Here is a 19,318-nt window from a genome sequence, read left to right as displayed (position 1 = left end):
TCACCTTAGCTATGGTTTGGAAAAGTGGAAAATGACTCCGTTGGTCAGAGGACGGGGGAAGAGAAAGCAACATAAAATAAGTTTATTAGTATATTCTGAATGATATACAAGTGCTTCCCATCAGTGGTGCAAAGTAGCATATGCATGCAATACAAATACAAGTCACCAAAGTGTGATGCATTGACTTATGTAGTCAATAGCTAAAAAGTTAATTAAAAAAAAAAAAAAAAAGGTGTAGAGCCATAATGGAAACTTTCCTCAGATTCATCTGTTTGAGGGTGATCTCTGTCATGGCTGGAAGCGGTTGAGGATGTGGCAGTTCTCCCCTGCCTATGGTGGCGCCAGCTCTCAGGTGGATGGACTATGAGTGCATTGTACTGGCATGTCCCCCTCCCACAAAAGATTCATCTTCATAGCAAAATATCTCCTGGGTGCACTGAGGTACTTAAAACAATGTATGTTGCTCAGTGTGAACAAGGTTTTCAAGTTACTCCCCATAGACTGACATGAGTCATCTGTTTTCTGTGTTCTTATGCTTCTGCCAAGACTACTAGAAAGCCTTGTAATTATAAAAACTGGCATCAGCAGTTGGCAGTCATGGCATCAGCAAGGCCCAAATTAAATTTCTTCAGGGTGTCCTACAGGTGGCACTGTAATTTCAGTGTCATGAATAGTAAAGCGCTCAGATCTCTGGATGTCTCCTTTACCTGCCTTTGGACCCTGCCTGGAATTTCCCTGCCACAGCAGAAAGAGATCTGAGGAAACACAGGAGAATCCCTAGACAGCAGCATCCCTCTGTCCTGCTTTGAAGAAACCGGCCTGTAATATTCCAGTGAGTCAAAAAGGAAAAATTCACTTCAAAGCATGCAATGTTCTACCTTATTTTTAGCAATGCCTATCACTTTGAAGAAGGATGAGATTTAACAGAATGCATGCCCTGTCTTTTCTAGACTAATGTGATATGTGAAATAAGTAGAGTTGTGTAGAGAGAGCAATAAAAAATATTTAGATATTTGTGCTATAATTAGATGTTTATTCATTCTTGAAGTTCATATACCTGTGGCTGAAACTGTTGAATACACAAGCCAGAAAAGTACCCAAAACTACAAGGCCCTGATTTTTATTTTGCTTTGTTCCCCAAGCCTAGTGAAAATGTAACTTACAGAAGCATCTGTCTCATATTTTGAATAGCGCTATTAATTTTGGTTTGCCATTGCATCATGTAATAAAAAACAAAAAATGGGAAATAAAGATTGTTGATTTGAAACTATTAGACCCGTGTGCTCTTCTGCAGACCTTGCTGTCAGCCCCATCCCTGCCTGGATGGTATTTCCTGGGACACACCTTGCAGGTGACCCAGAAAAACCAAACTGGTAGCGCTTCATGCCCCATCCTCTTTTCTGTCCCAAGGGCTCCCCAGCCTCGGCGTGGCTGGTCTTGGGCTGTCCTGAGCTCTCCCGCACCTCGATGTGCAGGGTTGGACCCTGGAGGGCCCCCGGGAGACTGAGACTGAAGGGGTGCTACGGGGAACGGGTTAGAAACAGGGACCGTGCTGAGGCTTGGATAGTGCGATTTGTTACAGGGCACCTATAATATGCTTTTTCCTGCCTTCCACAATGCACTCTGAGCCTCTTCTCAGAAGTATTTGATAACACAGTTTTTAAGCTAATTTCCATTTGTGAAACAAAAAATTAAAAAACTAACCATCTGGGAATATTTCTAATTTTTTAGTCCCATCCCCTACCCCATTTCCATCTAGCTTAGTTCTACTATTAATAGTTCTGACAGGCATGGCTTTTAGCACTTGCCTTGATGCCTGGTTTGTGCTTTGCATAGTCATGACTTGTAAAAGAGACACCAGTTTCCTCTTGGGCAATTTCAGCATTGCAACCAATTTCTGTAAGAGTTTCCTCTCTGCTTTGCGAGGTGTGGGAGTTGACGGGACAAGTGTGGCTGTTCGTCAGAATTCCTTGCTGGTAAGGTTGTGGCTTATTTCTTTCCTCTTAAGTGGAAACGTTAGTTGTTTCTGTCTAATGATATCTACTTTATCTCTTTTTTTTTTTTTTTTTTTAAATACATTTTTGGGTCATTAGAAAAAACGCTTACTTGGTACAATAAAGGAAGTTCACACTGGCACATAATTGCCCTTTTTTTTAAGGGCTGTGTAAAAGACCTTATGGTTCCTTCCCCCCTCTTCTGTTAAAAAAATGCAAATGGATTACTGAAAAATAATGTAAACATTAGAAATAATGGGGTTTGTTTGTGGAGTGAGGACAAGTAGCAGCATGTATGTGAATGATTCCTATTTTGGACAAGTTTCATTCAGTTATGTTTTAAGATGCATCAAAGACAGGGTGACAGCCTAGTCATGACTGTTTCACGTAAATCAGATATTTGTGAAAACAAGTGTTCCGTATGGAAATGCAAGCAATTCCTTTATTGATTTTTGGGTTCCTAGAGAAAAATGTGAAAATCTACTATCACGTAAAGAGTATTTAAGGTGCAATACGGGGGTAGAATATAATGTGCTGTCACCACAGCACCGAGCAGATCAATTTCTGGTTTTAATGTGAAAAGAATTTTCAAATGCATTACTTTCAATGTTTTTGTCATAGACATGAAATTTTGTGAGTAAAGACAAAGCAAAAGTACTATGTGAATGGGCTTACCCATGCCATGAACAAAAGGACAGCTGGAATTAAAATCTCCTGTCCTTTGCACTGAAACAGAAAACCCAAAACACTGACTGCATCTTGGGACTTAAGTTTTCCTCAACAAAATGTGCCTCTGGTGCAAGCTGAGATTAACAGCTTGTTTAATCATTCACTTACCTACTTGCTTCCAAGAAGTCGTTTTTGGGTTGTAGGGCAATATGTATCTTTACTGGGGTCAATTATATTAATTAGAGTTCTTGGAAGGTTTATTATCCCTGCTCAGGAACTGCAGTTCAGCTCAGTAGGGTTTTCCTGTCTGCCAGTTATGCCAATATTTAATGGTTTGTGACAATTCATAAAGGAGAGAGAAATTGCTTGGTAGCTTCTCATGCAATGGCCTTTCTGTAGCTGCCCCCTGTACCTTCTCTGGGAAGGAGAGAGTCCTGCCATGCCCCTCTCTGTGCATTGACTCTGGTGACACAGCTGCAAGCAATTTGATCAGGTGGAAGTCCTGCGGCATGGTGGAGATGGCGTGCCTCAGGTCAGGGATGCTGAAGCTCTCTGCTTTCAAATACTGCATCGCTTTGACTTTGCCCAGCATGCTGCCTCACTGCTGCCCCTGAGAGAGCGGTCCGCTCCTCGAAGCAGAGAGAGTGGTTCCTCGCACGCTATATTCAAACACCTGTTTTCCATTGGAAAGTCATGCTGGCTTCATAGGTGGGAAAGGTGAAAGGGCACATTAAAATGTATACTGTCTGCAAAAGTGTGCTTCGTAACAGCATCTGCACTGGAAGAATCAGGGTGATGGAAAGCTTTGTTTCATTTCATAAATGGCAAGAGTCATTAATGCCAGGCTGCTAATGTTCAGATGAACTTTTTGCGCAAGCTGCTTGCTACTTGTCCCCATGCATACTGGGAGACATGATTTCTTGCGGGGCTGCCTGGTGGCCAGAAAGTAGCATATGCATCTCACTTTTTTTTTGAATATGTTTCCCTGAGTGGGTGCAGCAGCCGGGTGCTGCATGCTCAGCACAGCACGCTCTCCACCAGTGTCTGTGCAGTCCCTGTGAGGTGGCTGGGGGAGGCATTGAGCCGACACGGGCTGAAGAGCTTCCACAGTTGTTGAGATGCTCTCTGTTTTGGCCTCGTTAATTCCAGATGTTTTCCCTTGCCTCCCAAATCCGTCCCTTCCACACTCCCACATGATCTAGCTAAACTAACAGTGACTCAGTTGTGGGTGAATAGGATGAGGACTGGTTTGGATAAAGACGCAGAAGTAGCACACTGTACCGACAACAGTATTGTTCACTCGCTTGATTAAATGGTACAGATGTGCAACCTGCTGCTAATCATCTTGTCATGTGGAGGTCTTAGCAGATTCTCAGTTGGTGTTGGATCCTGAGGTAGGAGCAGTAACCCAGAGGGGGCTGTGTCACTAAATGGCATGTTGAATAGTTTCACTATTTTGTGTGCAGAACTGTCTTCGAGGGATCACTCAACCACCTGCTAATGCACCTAGTACTATTTATGGGCCAATGTAGCTAGTACTATTTATGAGCCTGGAGGAAATGTCCTGCCTGATGCATCACTTATTACTAATGAAATCATGCTGAGCGTGGTTACACAATCACTGATCAGGGAGATGGGCGCTGAGGTAATGTTGCATGTGAAACTATATCTGTTACCCCTTTCTGCATCTCAGTTTCCCTCTCAGCTGAAGCACAGCCACATTTCTGTCTTTTGAGAATTTTTCTGAGAAGCAATACATACAGTTAAAGGCATAGCTCATCAAAGTGCTTATGTGTGTAGACTATGTTTATGCCTTAGTGACATACATTTCTAAAAATATTTCCCTTCTGCAGCCTCCTCTACCCTCTAATTGTTCACTTCTCTTTCCTATCATCAAGTTACAGGCTGGCTGCCCTCCAGTGTCTGCCTCTTTTGCTTTTGCTATGGGGCATCACTGGCACAGGTCCCATGAATAGACTGAATTCTTCTGCCATGAAGAGCGTATCTGTCCTTCTTTAGCTCTATCTGCTGCCTCTGGCTTAGCTGAGTCATGCTTTCTCTGTGCATACACTTTTGGTTGTCCCCATGTTCTTGTCTCTTTCCTCTCCAAACAGGTCTTGCTGATTGCTTCCAAGGAAAAGAAGATAAAGTAACATGGCCTTGCCTCACCTACTACTTCTTTAACTGCTTCTTCTCCTACAGATATGCCTTCCCCTCATCTGGGAAGGGCTCATCTTCCTTTGACTTCCTTACCTTGTTTTTCTCCAGAACCTCCTCTAGTCTTTATCCCGTTTCTCAGCTAGTATGTTTTTATTTCTTCTATTAAATAAAATCAACCAACAAAAATCTCTGTTCTCTGCCATCATTTTATCCTGGCACTTACCTTTGATTTTATCTGAAAATCTCTTCTTAAAACCTTACTGTCCATGATTCTGTCTGCCAATGGTTCTCCACCTGTTTTCTGAGACACACTTACAAATTGCTTTTCAGAATGTCCTGGTATACTCCAAAATACTGTCTATAGTCTACTAAAAGATCCCGTCCTTTGATCCATTTTTCCTCTGCACCTTATGCCCAAGTAATTTTATTCACAAACATCAGCGTGGCTTGTCCCCCTATGAAGGACAGATACATTCCTATAACAGAGAGTTGTATATTTTTTTTGACCAAATGTAGAGTTTGGCCTGTCTCTCTGATATGTCATGGCTCAGCCTTTAGTTGGACCCAGCCTGATCCACTTCTGCCTCTCCTAAATCATCATTGCTCATTACTGACAATGAAGTTATGGTCCAAGTGCCTTCTTCAATTCTTTGTGTCCTCATTTCCAAGCTATGTTTAAATTTTGCATACACTTTTAAATGTCTTCACTCTCCATAGATGGAAATAAACTGTCATCCAAGTTGTCATTATCTCATGTCACATTTACTGAAATCTCCTATTCTCTGGCCTTGACAAAAGCGATTTCACCACTTTATATCAATTCAGAAACCAATTGCAAGGATAATTTTCTTGCGCTGCTTCTTTGTTGAATCTCCCAGCCTATCTATTTACACTTCTGGGCAGCATCAAACATACTGAGCCTTAACTCTCATTTTGAACTCCCTGGGATCCCTCTCTTAGTTTTACAAACACTTGAAAACATTATATCTCATTATTTTTTCAAAGCCACTTGCTATGGCACTAACTCAAACCTTGACAATGTCTGTCCTCAGGCATGCCGAGACCCAAAATATGATCCTGATGACTCTTGTCTCACTGTTATCTTGGACTCCATCTGATTCCTGTCTGCATCCTCCTGTGTTATCCTGTCTTAAACTGGAAGCTGACGGGACCAGAGTTATCTTCCTACACATGGTCCATTATAATGGAAATAAATATACTGCAATCCCTATTGCTAATACTTCAGAAAAATTTCTTCAGCAATATTTTGGGTGGTAATGCTGTAAATCATTTTACATAGTTCCCTACTTTGTTACATTGTGTAGCTGCTTCGTTATCCTCAATCCTTCTTGTAAGGTCTCAGGAGAACTCATGCTCTTATTCTTTGATGCATCCAAGTCTATAAGCTTCTTCCAGGAACAGCTTCTGGGTACAAGCACCATCAAAATACCGTACCAGCTGAGTCATATTAATTGTGCTTATTTTCTCTTAGTCTAAAGCAAATGCAACTGCTAGGCAATTCAGTTTAGCTTAATCTCCTTCGTAGTTAATATGTCTCAGCTGACACATAGTAACGTGCTTGTGTGTCTGAGCTTTCTGTAGTTCCCTAGTGCACTCTTTAAACGATTTGTGTGGCTCTCACAAAGTGCAAGAAGAATGGAGATGATGTCAAATAGTCAAATTTTCTCAGAAAGCAACAGTGTGAAGATGGTTGTAGTAAGTAGGAAGCAGCACTTCCCAAATTTGTTGTTGAACGTATCTTCCGTTAAGAGCAAAATAGAGAATTGAGAGGGGAGGGAAGCGGGGGTGGAACACGGAAACAGAAATTATTATTGTTATGATGTACTAGCAATTTAGTGCGCTGGAGAGGTTCTTTTCAGGTATGATTTTTGTCTTGTGTATCTCTCTGGAGTCTTGTGGGTTGAACCCAAGTGCACCACCAGTGCACTTAAAGCATGTTTTCTCCTGCTGAGATGAAGATTGAAGCAGTACTCTAAAGTGCCACATAGTATGTGCCATTGCAGGGGTGAGCAAGATTCTCCAACAGTTTTCTGTCTTCTGGATGTGTTGTCTGTGCCGGGCATAAACTGCGTTTCCAGTAAGGATGCAGTGTGGAGATACAGTCCTAGAAGCACAGTGAATCACAGAAACTTAACCCCGGTCTTGGGTTCCTGCAACCACAGAGGAGACATCTTTGTCTTGTTTTGGGTAATTGCTGAGTCTGTAGGGCTTTCTTCAGTTCCTCTGCTTTGACAATTTCTGATGAGACCTCCTTTCAGATGGTAGTTGCATTCTAGCCTGTCTCCTGATGGAAACCTTTGGATAGCTTTAAAGACAGCTATTTAGCATACTTAACTATTTTGCTCCTACTTTTGGTCCATAATATTGCTTTATACTATATCAAATTATATTATATTTGGGCCCTATGTTGCTGCCTGCAGATGTGCAAGGACATTGGGTGCTCAGTTAAAGTTTGTATCTTTTCTCCACTGCTGCTTCCCCCTTCTTTCACTTTTAATGAAGTGACACAGTAGGAACATACTGGTTCCGCATGCAACACGTTATGAAATGTGCTGAAAACTTGACTGACATCCAGTTTGAACAGCTGTTCAACCTTCTGACCTGACTTACAAAGCCCTGTGGAGTTTCAGCCTTGGCTACCTTGAATTCAACATTTCACCATTCTTTTATCCTAATATTTGTGGTCAGCTCACTTTCTTCTGCTAAGAATTGGGGCTTAAACTCTGGAGTGGCAGACATTTTAAAAAAAAAAAACGAAACCAAAACCAACACAAATATTTTGAAAGTGAGTCCTCTGGAGTAGTTTGATTTTCTTTTTTGGAGTAGCTTGGATTTTTTCTTCCTCATTGATCTCAACAAATCACAGATTGATGGTCAAAAGTCTGTCCACTTCATGTGAAGTGGGTTTCTTGTGCCAACCTTCTTAGGAATTTGGGTACATTTTATATTATTGCTCAATTGTGTGTAAGTTATAAAATTGAAATTTAAGGACTGTAATAGAATTTGAAAAATAAATATTTCAAAATCAGGACATAATGAACTTTAGACATGATATTGTGGCTTGATTCCAATTAATGTTTTTGTCATCCTACGTTGGGCTATAAGTTTCAGCAAAAGGAAAGATTAATGAAAAAAAGGAAATAATATTGTGAGACAATACAACTGTAAAAAGTTATTTTTGTCTAATTAGTCATTTAGTTGTTAGACTGTTTATCTAATTTGTCTTTTTAAATAAAAACAATTCCCTTCATTTTTTTCATTATAAGAAAGCAAGACTTTTCCTTCAAAGCTGGTTATTTTTTAACAAAGCTTGTTATACCTAGTGTTTTAAAATCTCTGGGGTTTGGCAGAGAGCAAAAAATTTTTTTTTTAAATGAAAACTATTTTCTCTGAGATTCTCTGTGGAAGAGAAGTATAAAGCGGAACTAATGATAGCTTGAAGATGAGAAATCTTCTGTGGTCATGATTATGGTGTTAACTTAGTGAATAAAACTCGCATTAGTTGATGGGATTTAAAATTATCATATTGGCATGTTAAAGTCATTGAAGTGTGATGCTTATCTTGTTCACATTTAGACTTTTTTTCAAGATATTTCTTCGTCACTGAAAAAAATGAGGGTGGAATGGACAGTAACAGCTCTTGCTCAGAAAGACAAAATGTTTACTGGTATTGAGTAGGACTTTTGCATTCAGATGCTCCCCTCAGAGCTCTGTGTGCTCACTGAGGTGTTTCTGGTCATGCCCGCATGTCTGTAAAGCACCATCGCCCATCATGAGGCAGTAATTCAGTTGTGTTCTGCCAGTGATGTGCCTAGAGGAGCTGTATCCAACTTTTTCGATGATCTTTCCATCTTTCCAATCTTTTCCATGACTTTAACAAGACAGGAGTATTACAACCTTGTTGTGCTCAACAATGCTTGCAGAACAGATGTACTAAACTATAATATCTAGTCAGAAGGCATGAGAAGCTATCTAGCTGCCAACACAAACAGAATGCATTGTGGCGCTTACTTGAGTAAAGCCTGAGAGATCAGCTAGGAAGACAAATACACCATTCCTTCCCTGTGTCAGAAACAGTGTGTGTTGAAAGTTGTGTCATCGAGTGAGTTGGTTTAAACTGAGGCAATTTAAATTATGTGTGTTTCAAATCCTTATGTTAGCCTCAGACTCTTCAACTGGTATAAACTATAGGTCTGCTGCAGTGGGAAATACCAAGAGTGGGGTTGTTTTTCTCCAAGCATTTACTGCTTGTTAATTATTTGTACTACCATGGGGGGTTTGTTACCAAATTTTTTTTGTTGCCAAAATGGCACATGGCATGAGAGGGAAAACTGAAGTAACAATTAAAAATAATTTATTTAAAGAGGATCTTAAAAGTAAAAGTAACTATTGAGGCTGCAATTACTGTGAGCTATACACTGCCATTAAATAGTTGATAATCTTAATTTTATTTTGTCTTTATTAATATTTTTTATCACTGGAAAGTTTAAAAGTTATTTTGTCTATTTGCTTTTCTTATGTAATACTTAAAAGATATTTGTATAAGAATTAAGTTAAAAAATGGAGGTACTCTATATTGGAATACACTCATCAAAATATAAAACAACATAAACAGCTGGGGACTGGTTTAGAAGAAAAACAGAGAAGAGAGAGAATCTCTCCTTAGAAGAAAAAGGAGAGAGACAGACAGAGACTTAACTTTGTATAAAATGTTGGGAGAGCCATAATATGGTGGAATTTAAGGGAAAAAGTTTGGCAACATTTTTTTTCATTGGTTTTGGCTCATGACATCAAAAAAATCCAGATCTGAGAAACCCTGGAAATTATTCCTGTGAAAGGACAAGTTCAGTTATTAGTTTTCTGCAAAGAATTTCACCATATTGCTTTCTCCTTTAGGAAAACGCTCATTGTTTGCTTTTCAGATTTTACTACAATGAGGGCAACCCTAGAGAAAAGGAGTAAGGAAAAGTGTTTCTGTACCATTTAAGAAGCAAGTGTCTGATGTAGTCAGAGCTGCATTTGCAGGAGTAGCAAATAGTCATCTTTAATGATTTATTTCTGTGTGCAGATGTTCTGGCAAAGGCTACAGTGTTTAAGAAGCAAGAATCACAGTAAATTCTGAATGCCTAGAGGCACTGATGGCTGTAGAGAAGTATTGCAGCAATCTTTTGCAACCAGTAATAGTTTTTTTCTAAGTTTTATTTCAGCTCCCAGGGCCAGCCAGCTTGTGATGCTACCCACCTTGGACAAGACCCCCTTTTCATGCTGGTGGGAGGCTATCTTCTAGCAGATATTTCTTATTATGCTCTTTTTATGTGGTGTAGCAGGCTTTCTTTTCTTGCTCATTGCAAACATAAATTAAAGACAGCTGGTAGTAATTTGAACAGATAATGAGAGTTAATGTGATTAAAAGAAAACCAAACCTACTGTTGAAACAGTCTAGAATCAGCAAAGATGTTGATGATTAAACTGGATTCCCAGGGCAAAGTGTTTCTAAGAGCTTTTTCTCATCATATCTTTGAGCTTTTATCCTCAAGGTAATTTTTTGCCTCTCAGCAGTCCATATCTGGTCTAACTCAGATGTACAGAGAACAGCACTAGGCTCCCAGTCGCCTGCCCAGTTTGCTGTCCTGCCTCTCCTGGACCTTGGAGAAACTCCATATTACATATTGGCACATGGACCTGGATGTTGATTTGAGGAATGGGTGCTGGTTAAATTTCTCTGGAAAAGCTCTGATGTGAGCAGTCTCGTTTTCTCCATTCTCTTGTTCCTGAGGAAATGCCTTTCACCCACGGGGAAGAGAAGACCACATGTAAATCTCTATGGCCGACCAGGCTTCACTGTAGCGCAGTTTCACCCTCCTCTGGTGCAACCTGCCAGGGCAGTTTGCTCACCCAATGAGATTGGTCTATTGCACAGGTGACGTTTGAGCACAGTGCATGTACTTTGTGTACTGTGAAGGGTGGAAGGAAGATAAACTCTTCAATGCTCCTGATCTTTTAACGAAGAATCAAACAGGACTTTCAAGACTTCTGTTTCTTGTGAATTTTGTGAACATGGAGAACAAGTCTTTGATGGAAGAAGCAGCAAGTCCCCCAGCTATTTCTTCTTTACTTCATCCTCATAATCACTAACATAACGATTTTACTTTGCTTTTTAAAAGCTCTTCTCTTGACATTTGTCTGGAAGTGTGAATGCTGACCTTTTGTATAGAGCTGTCGATATAACGAACATTGCCTGGGTAGAAGAAAGGAGAAGAGGATTCACATCTAAGCTTCAGAGAGTGCAAACAGTAGCAATTTTTTTTGGCCTTTTGTTCTCAAATGCAGGAGCCAAAAGTGTGCTCCTGTTATCCTGATGTATTACGTTGCAGTTGTGGCAGTTGTAATGGGACTGAATTTCCTTGTTCCATCTCTCGTCAAGGTGGCAGCTTGGGAAATATTGCTCAGGTAACTCTGTTTTTTTGGACATAGGAGAAAACTCGATCCACAGTGCTCTGGAGAGCAGCGGTAAACATAGGAAGGATTGGCTTCTGCTCTAGCATTGGCTTCACTGCCTTAAATCAAATTATCGCTACCCATGAGATACATCCAGCAATGTATGGGTGGGGGCTGAGCCCCTCCGGACAGCCTGTCAGCGCTGCAGGGCTGCGGGAGGGCCATTCCCCACCTGTAGCACTCGTGCCTCCAAGGTGGGTTTTCATCCTGATAGCCACTGGAGGGGAAATAGTAAAAATTCTCCCAAAAGAAAATGACACTGTGCTGTGCTGGGCAAGGACCCTGAAGTCAGTTTGTTCTTGAAATGGTGTGGGGCAGAGCTGGAAGCCAGGGTGTGCCAGGCAGCATCCCCTTGTCAGCTCTATCTGGCAGAAATTTTTTTTATTAGTCTTATTGATGACAATACCTTTTCTCTTTCTTTTTTCCTCTGAACCTTGTCCTCCAAATTCACAAAACGTTTTGAAGCAGCTTATTGCCATGATTAATTTTTTCAATTTTTACCTTCCATTGGATGCATAGAACCTTCTGCAATGCCTTGATAGCAAATGTTTGTCAGAACTGCCTTCCAGTGAGGATGTCTCAGGTTCCTGTCACTGCAATGATCCACGTTTACGATTAGTGCAGCGGTTCTGCACCTTTGTGCTGGGGGGAAACATCCCCTTCATGCTCCCTTTAGGTGCTGGACCTTGCTGTGTTCCCTCAGAACTGTTTGCTGAATGGCCGATCTGAAAAAATAGAGGAGGGAACGATGGTCCCTCTCCCCTCATCTGTACCTTTTTGCAAGGGACTTGCTTCAAGAGAAACCCCTTAGATTGTTGTTTTAGGAGGGACTATAGGCTTTGGGCTTTTTTTTCCTGCCTCCCCTCTGTGTTTCATCTTCTAGGCTAGCAAAGAACTGTGCATCTTTGGAAGAGAGCAGAACACCAGGGAAGTGCTTCTTTAGACCTGGAGTGTTTCCTTACCCCTTAACTGCACTACCTCTTCATCCATTTCTGCACCCAATTTAACTTTGCCTGCTTGTATTGCCTGCCACAGCAAAAGAGCCAGCTAGGAGGCAGTAGTAATTGCAGTACTGCACTTAATATTTCTGCAAACTCTTCCTTGTCCTTCAAACATAACAGTGCTAGGAATCAGCACAACACTATAAAGAGTCTGCATGCAACCTCATATTTGAGGCAGACACACTTCACTAAGCATGCCATTTTGATTTCTTGTTTTTGTCTGTGAGGCCACAGAGGCAGCTGGAGCATCTCTCTTCTGTGGAACATCTTTTTTCTTACCAGCCCCTCTCCTCCTGAAGGCAGTGAGTGTGGGCTCCTGCAACTGCTTGCTCAGAGCTGTCAACATCTGGAACCTGCTGCTCCTGGGCTTCCTGGCTGCACTGACAGGACCTGGCTGTGATCCAAGCAGGGCAATGTCTCCAGACCCTTTCTGTCTCCGAGACGGGATCAGTGAACTTTGTTCCAGTTTTTCCTGGCCCTCTCCCAAATGGAGTCAGAAGTTGTCTTTTTTGAATTGCTTGCAGGTGAGGGGATTGAATAATTTCAAATGCATTTGAAAGTAAGGTTATAACCAATGGTATTACAATGTGACAAATGCATTTTCTTGCTGCTAGGCCTATGACAAGAACCCTTTTGACTTTTCAAAGGGTAATTTTTATATAACAAGCTTATATTTGTCCATTGTGGTGAAAGCTGAAGGTATACTCTGACAATTATGACTTATGATTATACTTTAATGGACTGTTTTTTTCTGATGCTAATGGTGAATCTGTAGTTTCCTCTGCAGTTGGAAACATGAAGTCATGGGGACCAAGGTGGGTGGGACGTAACTCAATCGGGGTGGGACAGTCCATGAGCTTTTGTGAAAAGTGCCTTAATGTCTGTTTGTCATTGCCCCATGGCACAGCCCCAGCTTAATATCTGACTTTCCTGATGAGCCAGTAATCTGCAGGTCAAGAAACTCCTTGTGCGAGTAAGATAGTTAATTTAGATAGCTAATTAGCCACTTAAGTAACTGACTAGATCTGATTAATTAGTAGTTAATGGTAAGGTTCTGTCAGATTAAATTGATCTCGAGTAACCCAAAGGACAATTATGATCTTACAATTACTGCGATTATTTTTCCCCTGCATTGTTGCAAGAGCCCCAGTTAGAGGTAATGTGATAATTTAGGACTATTATATAAGGGTGTCTCCTTGACACAGGACAGTGCTTCAAGCACTGCTATGATTTGGGGCAATGCTATTCCTAATGCCTGGTAAGTGAGATATGTGATTAAGTAATCATTGATTTTTTTAGGGAAATTTTTGTAGCGCTATCCCTAGCTTCATATCGCCTGTCAATTCGTTGTCTATTGAAGCACACATTGTTGCAGGCAGCCAAATAAACAGAAAGCAAGCAGAGAGGTTAAAGCTGGTGACCTGTGTGAGAAATGTAAATAGAAGGAAGGCAAAAAGCTTATTTTCCAGGTTGTCTTATAGCCCTGACTTAGTGCTTGGGAAAGTGGAATTTTTGAGTAGTCTATGTCAATGCCATCTGAACAGGAACTGAGCTACGCACATTTTGGGTGCTTCTGCAACACAAATAGTTTGAGTCACGTTACATATCTCAAATATTTTGCTCAGAGGCAGGAAGGCATATGCCCACTCTGGATGTCATCTGAGGGACGCCTGGAAGGCATGTCTGGCAGGCTTATACCAATATCATTGCAGATCAACATGCAGTCAACATTGTAGCTTGTAACTGGTAAGAGACAGTGTCAAGCCTTGTGGATTTTGACTTCCACAAGAGGAATATTACTAATGAATTAAGATTGCTTTTTAATTAGAATCATTGGAATCTCGGTGTTTTTCCCCCCCCCCCTTTTTTCCACCCTTAACATTGCCTTTGATTTTTAACAGAGATATTTAGATTTATTTTGGAAGAGATGATGTAGTCAGATGGAAATGATTGCAAGATATTTCTGATAAGTGACTTGCTGTGTTTCCACATTTGTTGCATCAGCTATTACTCATGTACCTACTTGTTTATTACTCGTCTTGAAAGAGCAGGAGTGAAGTGGGACTAATAAAGCTATACAACCTAATATTTATAGTTCAGTTGTTGACTCAAAATAAAAAACCCTCAAAAACTTGAATTAGAAATCTTTTAGCTGAAACCACTTTTGACATATTGTAGTCAATTCAGACTGAAATTAAATGAGTTGTTTCAGGCACCTCTAAGAAAAGCCAAAGAAATGTACGTATGGTTTACAAACGGATAATGTAAATCCATCCCCTTTGCTTTTATCCAGTAGACACATTATGTTTTATCCTCCAGGAAGCGAGCGATTCAAGCTTACTTTCTCCTTTATAAAGCCATTTGAAGTAGGAGAGGTTTCACTGTGCCTCGTTTTATTTTATCTCTTTGGTTTGTTCCACTTTGCAATTTTAGTGAATTGAACATCCATCACAGCAGACTGCAATCCTGGTGCATGTTTTCCATGTGGGTGCCTTAATCTGTAGGCTGGAGGGTTTCCCTCTCCTCCTATTCCTAGATCTTATCTCGTTGCATATGGAGAGGTTTAGGAAGAGGGCTGAAATCCCACATCCTCACCTTGGTGCTTAGGTCTCTCACCTTTGGGGGTGAGACCCCAATTCAAATTCAGTGTCCACCTGAGTCAAGACAAGGATACACACATGGGTGTCTCCAGTCTGTAATACAGCACCCTGAATCCTATGAAACAAGGTGGTCTGGGCCAGGTCTTCTCCTGCTGCAGCTGTTCCAGTTAGGAATCGGGACACCTTCCTGGTGGTATGAACTCAAGTGTTGTCTCCTACTAACCTCTTGCTGGCTTGCCAAGCTCCCGAGCTCAGGTGTAGCTTTCGTGGGCTGATAAACTCTTCCACCAGCAAAACCACCAGCCATGGGCACACTCCTGGGCTGCCATGGTGTGACTACCTACCATCACACAGAGGACACACAAGGGGCACAGCTCAGCAGGGGATGCTAAGTGCAGCCTGTGGGAGGGGAATATTGGGAGGTGGGGGGCTATGGTTCCCAGAGACAGCCCCTGCAGGTTCATGCTGGACCATCCAGTACGGTGGGTATCGACTAGCTCTACTTCAGTGGCCGTATTTATCCAGCTCCTTCTCCTAATTCACTTGTCTCTTTAGAAAGGATAAATAGTTTTCCCACAGTGCACCTGCAGAAAATTGAAAAGAAACACTTATTTTACTGTAGTGCAGAGATAAACAGGTTATGCCCTTCTGAAATGTTTGTTTTGCAACAGTTGAGTACACTTGAGTGGACATAAAAATCCTGGTGCTATTTCACAGTGTAACTAATCTCACTCAGGCTGGGTTTACTTAGGAGAAATAAACTCAGGTTATGTGTATGAGAGTTATTTCTGCAGTGAACGTGTGATTTTTTTTTTTTTTTTTTATTTTATGTCTGTCTTTACACAGGGAATAATAAATTATACTCTTAACTAGAATGAGACAGAAGTCAATGCTGCTTTTGGAAATTGGATGCTGGCTCAAAGATTGCTTACCCAGTTTCTGAAAACTAAACAAGTTTGAGTTAAAGTCACTGAGAAGGTTCTGCTGAAATCCATTTCAACTCCTTTGGCACAAAGCACGCAGGCGGAAATGTTTCCTTGCCAGCTAACTAACACTTCTCCTCTTGCTCCCGGTACCGTGGCTGATTCAAATCTGTGCAGTTCGTATAATTACACCCCACCCTCCCCAAGCCCAAAGCACACATGAAATGAAGAAATGACAGGAAAAAGGCCACATGTCACAATAATGACTATAATTTGGTCTGTTATTCCCGTGCTTTCTGGCTTGGTATTTGAGACTTGATGTTAATTTGCTTGTATAACTAAAGGTGTTTCCTCTGTTTGTTTATACTAACTATGATTTCTAAACATCCTTGCAATTATTTGCCATAACATATCTCCTCATCATGATATTACTTCAATTTGAGCCACTTATAGAAAGTGCTTCTTTCTATTTTTGAACAGAAACAGTTGGGAGCCAGAAAAATATGTATTTGTTTGCTTTTCTATTTTTGGTTTGAAATTGCTGGAAGCCAGTAGGTGGGTTTTTATTTTCTGTTTTAAGATTTTATTTTCAAACTAAAACAAATATGTATGAGGAACGGCACATATCTTAAATTACTGGTTTTAGTAACAGGAAAAAGTTCTTGCTAGAAATTCTTCTGAAGTGTGGCTCTATTTCTGGAAATCCTTGCTCACTTCAACAGTCTTGTATCCTCTCCCATTTCACTCAATGATTCTTTCATATGCAGAGGGGTGAGTTGTATAAGAACTTTGCTGGGACTAAAAATTTGGTATGTTTTCCTTCATCTTGCACACTCTACCGATTCTTTCGTCATCTGTCCATTCTACCAGCCGAAGGAAAATCACGTAGTGAGTTGACTATTGGTTGTGTATACCAAATGAAATCACTTGAGCTGTCACCTAAATGGATAACTACTAACTTTGTGTGTCTTTGGAAAGTAAACCCTGGTGATTACTGTTGCACTGCACAGATTTTGCTCTCCAGAATGGAAAAGTGCAATTCATTATGAAATGAGTAGTCCAGTATGAGATCTCATCCTGTTCAGGAGAGCTGGCAGAGACTACCTAATTAGAATTCCCAGAAAACACTGGGAATTACTCAGCTGAAGCAGAAATAAAAATCTTATAGATTTCTTTCAAAGTAAAAACCAAAATGAACAACAACAAAAAACCCCAAACTGCTCCCAGTTTTACTTATTTATTCTCTATGCATTTCCTAAAAAAACCCCTCAACCCACCCAGCCCCAAAACCCAACCGAACCAAACAAAAAGCAATCCCCCCCCTCACATCCATGACCTTTATTCTGTTTATTTCATAGAAAAGCTTGGATAGCTTTGAGTTAGTGTTCCTTATCACTGGTTGACTTCTAAATCAGTAAAATCAGTTCACATGACATAACATTATCTTTGGAAAAAGTCTTTTTCTTTTTTTGAGGGAGTGGGTGGAGTGAGGAGGGTAAAGTTGACAGGTCAAAGCATATTAACACATTTTTTTACTCTACTGCCAAAACTTATGTTATATGAAAATATAATACAGAACTTAAGTAAACAAAACTTTCTCTTTTTATAGCTTTCCCACTAAGCTTTGAAACCATTCATGGAAGCTGATGGCAACGCTCTCGTAAGTATAATTGAAGTTATGTCAGAGTTACTGATCAGCTGAAGAGGTCATATGTTGGGGTTGTGTCCTTGTAATCATAGAAGACTGTGGACAACATTAATATCCAAATGAGATCTTGCTTATGGGCCAGGCCAAGTGGTGAGACTGCCACAGGCTGCACCAGTTCTGCTCTAAGGATGAAATGAAGTCTACCATATGGGCCTGATGCCAGGGGTGCCTTCACTTCCAAGTCCTGACCCTCAATGAAAAAGAAAGCAGTAACTTAGTATACATGAGCTTAGCAAAGGATTTTCTTAGCCACATGTCTGCCTAACCCTTGAGAAGCTTAAGGAAAGTATAGCTCTGCAGAAGATGAACTATCCGTCATAGCTGCCTTTGGTGCCTTCTCAGACTCGTGCATTGTGAGTTGAACTTCATGAGACATGAAGTCTGGTCTTCAGTATTAGCCCAATGCCCCTTCTTTTGCTCGTAGAACAACTTTTTAATTCCCCCCGAAACAGCCTCATACACCTATTTCACCCCATTTTTTTCTCCTCGAGATTTTGCATTTTGCAGGCTGCAAGCACCTCAGTCTCTAGTCAGAAGCATCCCCTGGGGTGATCCTCAATGGGTCCTGGCAGCTCCCCAGCGGGATGCTACCCACTCGAGTTTGGTTCCCAGAGACGATTGCTCAGGGCTACCCATTTGGAAGGGAGCCTGGAAACATGTAGTCCCCATGCTATATATTTGCATATCCTTCCTGTCAGGCAAGGACAAGGTAAGGGGAGCCACAAGTGTGTGGGCCCAAAGAAGCTCTAGCAGCTACTAATGATTGTGATCAGCTGTCCCTGACCCAGGGTGCCTGGAGCCTTTGATGCAGCTCCGTCTGATTAGGGAGGGTCAAGCACCCTTTAACTGGTGCTCTGGAGGGACCTATCTAAGAGCCAGGCCCAGAGCACAGCCAACAGACCCAGCAGTTTGTGCAGCAGGCTGTGAAGAAGGAGCGAAGTAAGGAGGCCTCAGTTGAAATTGCGCTGCTGTAACAGTCTTAGACATGGTGGTAATAGGGCAGTTTCCCCAACAGATGTGGGAGCAGCTGTCCCTGCTAGGGCAGAGGCTTCCACACAGACTGAGCAGATGGCAGATGCAGCCCTCCAAGTCCCAGACTGCAGGAAGTGCCTGGGACCTCTCTCTGAGGCCGGGAGAGATGGCCCTCTGCCCTGCAGGAGGTGCACCGTCCTGGAGGAGCTGTGCTGGCAAGTGGAGGAGATATGGGAGGAAGTGAGCAGGCTGCACAGCATCAGAGAAAATGAAAGGGAGATAGATAGGGTCTTTTCTCTGAGACACAACAGCTTGAAGAACCTCAGTCCCCACCTGCAATGGAGAAGCAGGAGGTGTCTACCCCCACTATCAAAGTAAGCAAAACCTCCGGAGAAGAGAAAGGATGGAAGTTGATGACTTCTAGTACCAAGAGGAAGGCTCCTGTCCCACCTAAGAACTTGCAACTGCAAAGTAGGTTGACTGCCCTCAAAATTGAAGAGGAGCCAGATGTTCCTACTAAAAAAGGACCTGGTTCACCTAACCGTAAACCATGCAAGGCTACCAGGAAGAAATGGTGAGTCATTGCAATGGGGGACTCCCTGCTGTGGGGGACAGAGGCACCCATCTATAGGCCCGACCAGTCATCTAGAGAGGTTTGCTGCCTGGCAGGGGCCAGGATCCAGGATGTTGTGGAGGGACTTCCAAAGCTTATGCAGCCCTTTGACTTCTACCTCCTACTGTTATTCCATGTAAGCACAAATGGTACTGCCAG

At 41.6% G+C, this 19,318-nt stretch overlaps 1 protein-coding gene across 3 annotated transcripts in view; it reads left to right on the top strand.

Annotated features, from left to right (window-relative positions):
- The first annotated feature begins 1,921 nt into the window (after positions 1-1,921).
- The window catches only part of IPCEF1 (interaction protein for cytohesin exchange factors 1), a 62,667-nt gene continuing 45,270 nt past the window's right edge, over positions 1,922-19,318 (top strand). For 2 of the 3 annotated variants that reach the window (XM_082305650.1, XM_082305648.1), the window contains exons 1-3: positions 1,922-1,976; positions 12,571-12,867; positions 17,476-17,526. In XM_082305650.1, coding sequence (XP_082161776.1) covers positions 17,503-17,526 — 24 coding nt within the window. In that variant the 5' untranslated portion in view covers positions 1,922-1,976; positions 12,571-12,867; positions 17,476-17,502. The remainder of the gene's footprint in view (positions 1,977-12,570; positions 12,868-17,475; positions 17,527-19,318) is intronic. The other variant, XM_082305649.1, reaches the window with a different exon arrangement.

This window comes from Platalea leucorodia (genome assembly GCF_965183815.1).
Source record: "Platalea leucorodia genome assembly, chromosome: 3".
NCBI classification, from domain to species: Eukaryota; Metazoa; Chordata; class Aves; order Pelecaniformes; family Threskiornithidae; genus Platalea; species Platalea leucorodia.
The sequence above is the reverse complement of the archived record's forward strand: the minus strand, read 5'-3'. Positions and strand labels throughout refer to the sequence as shown.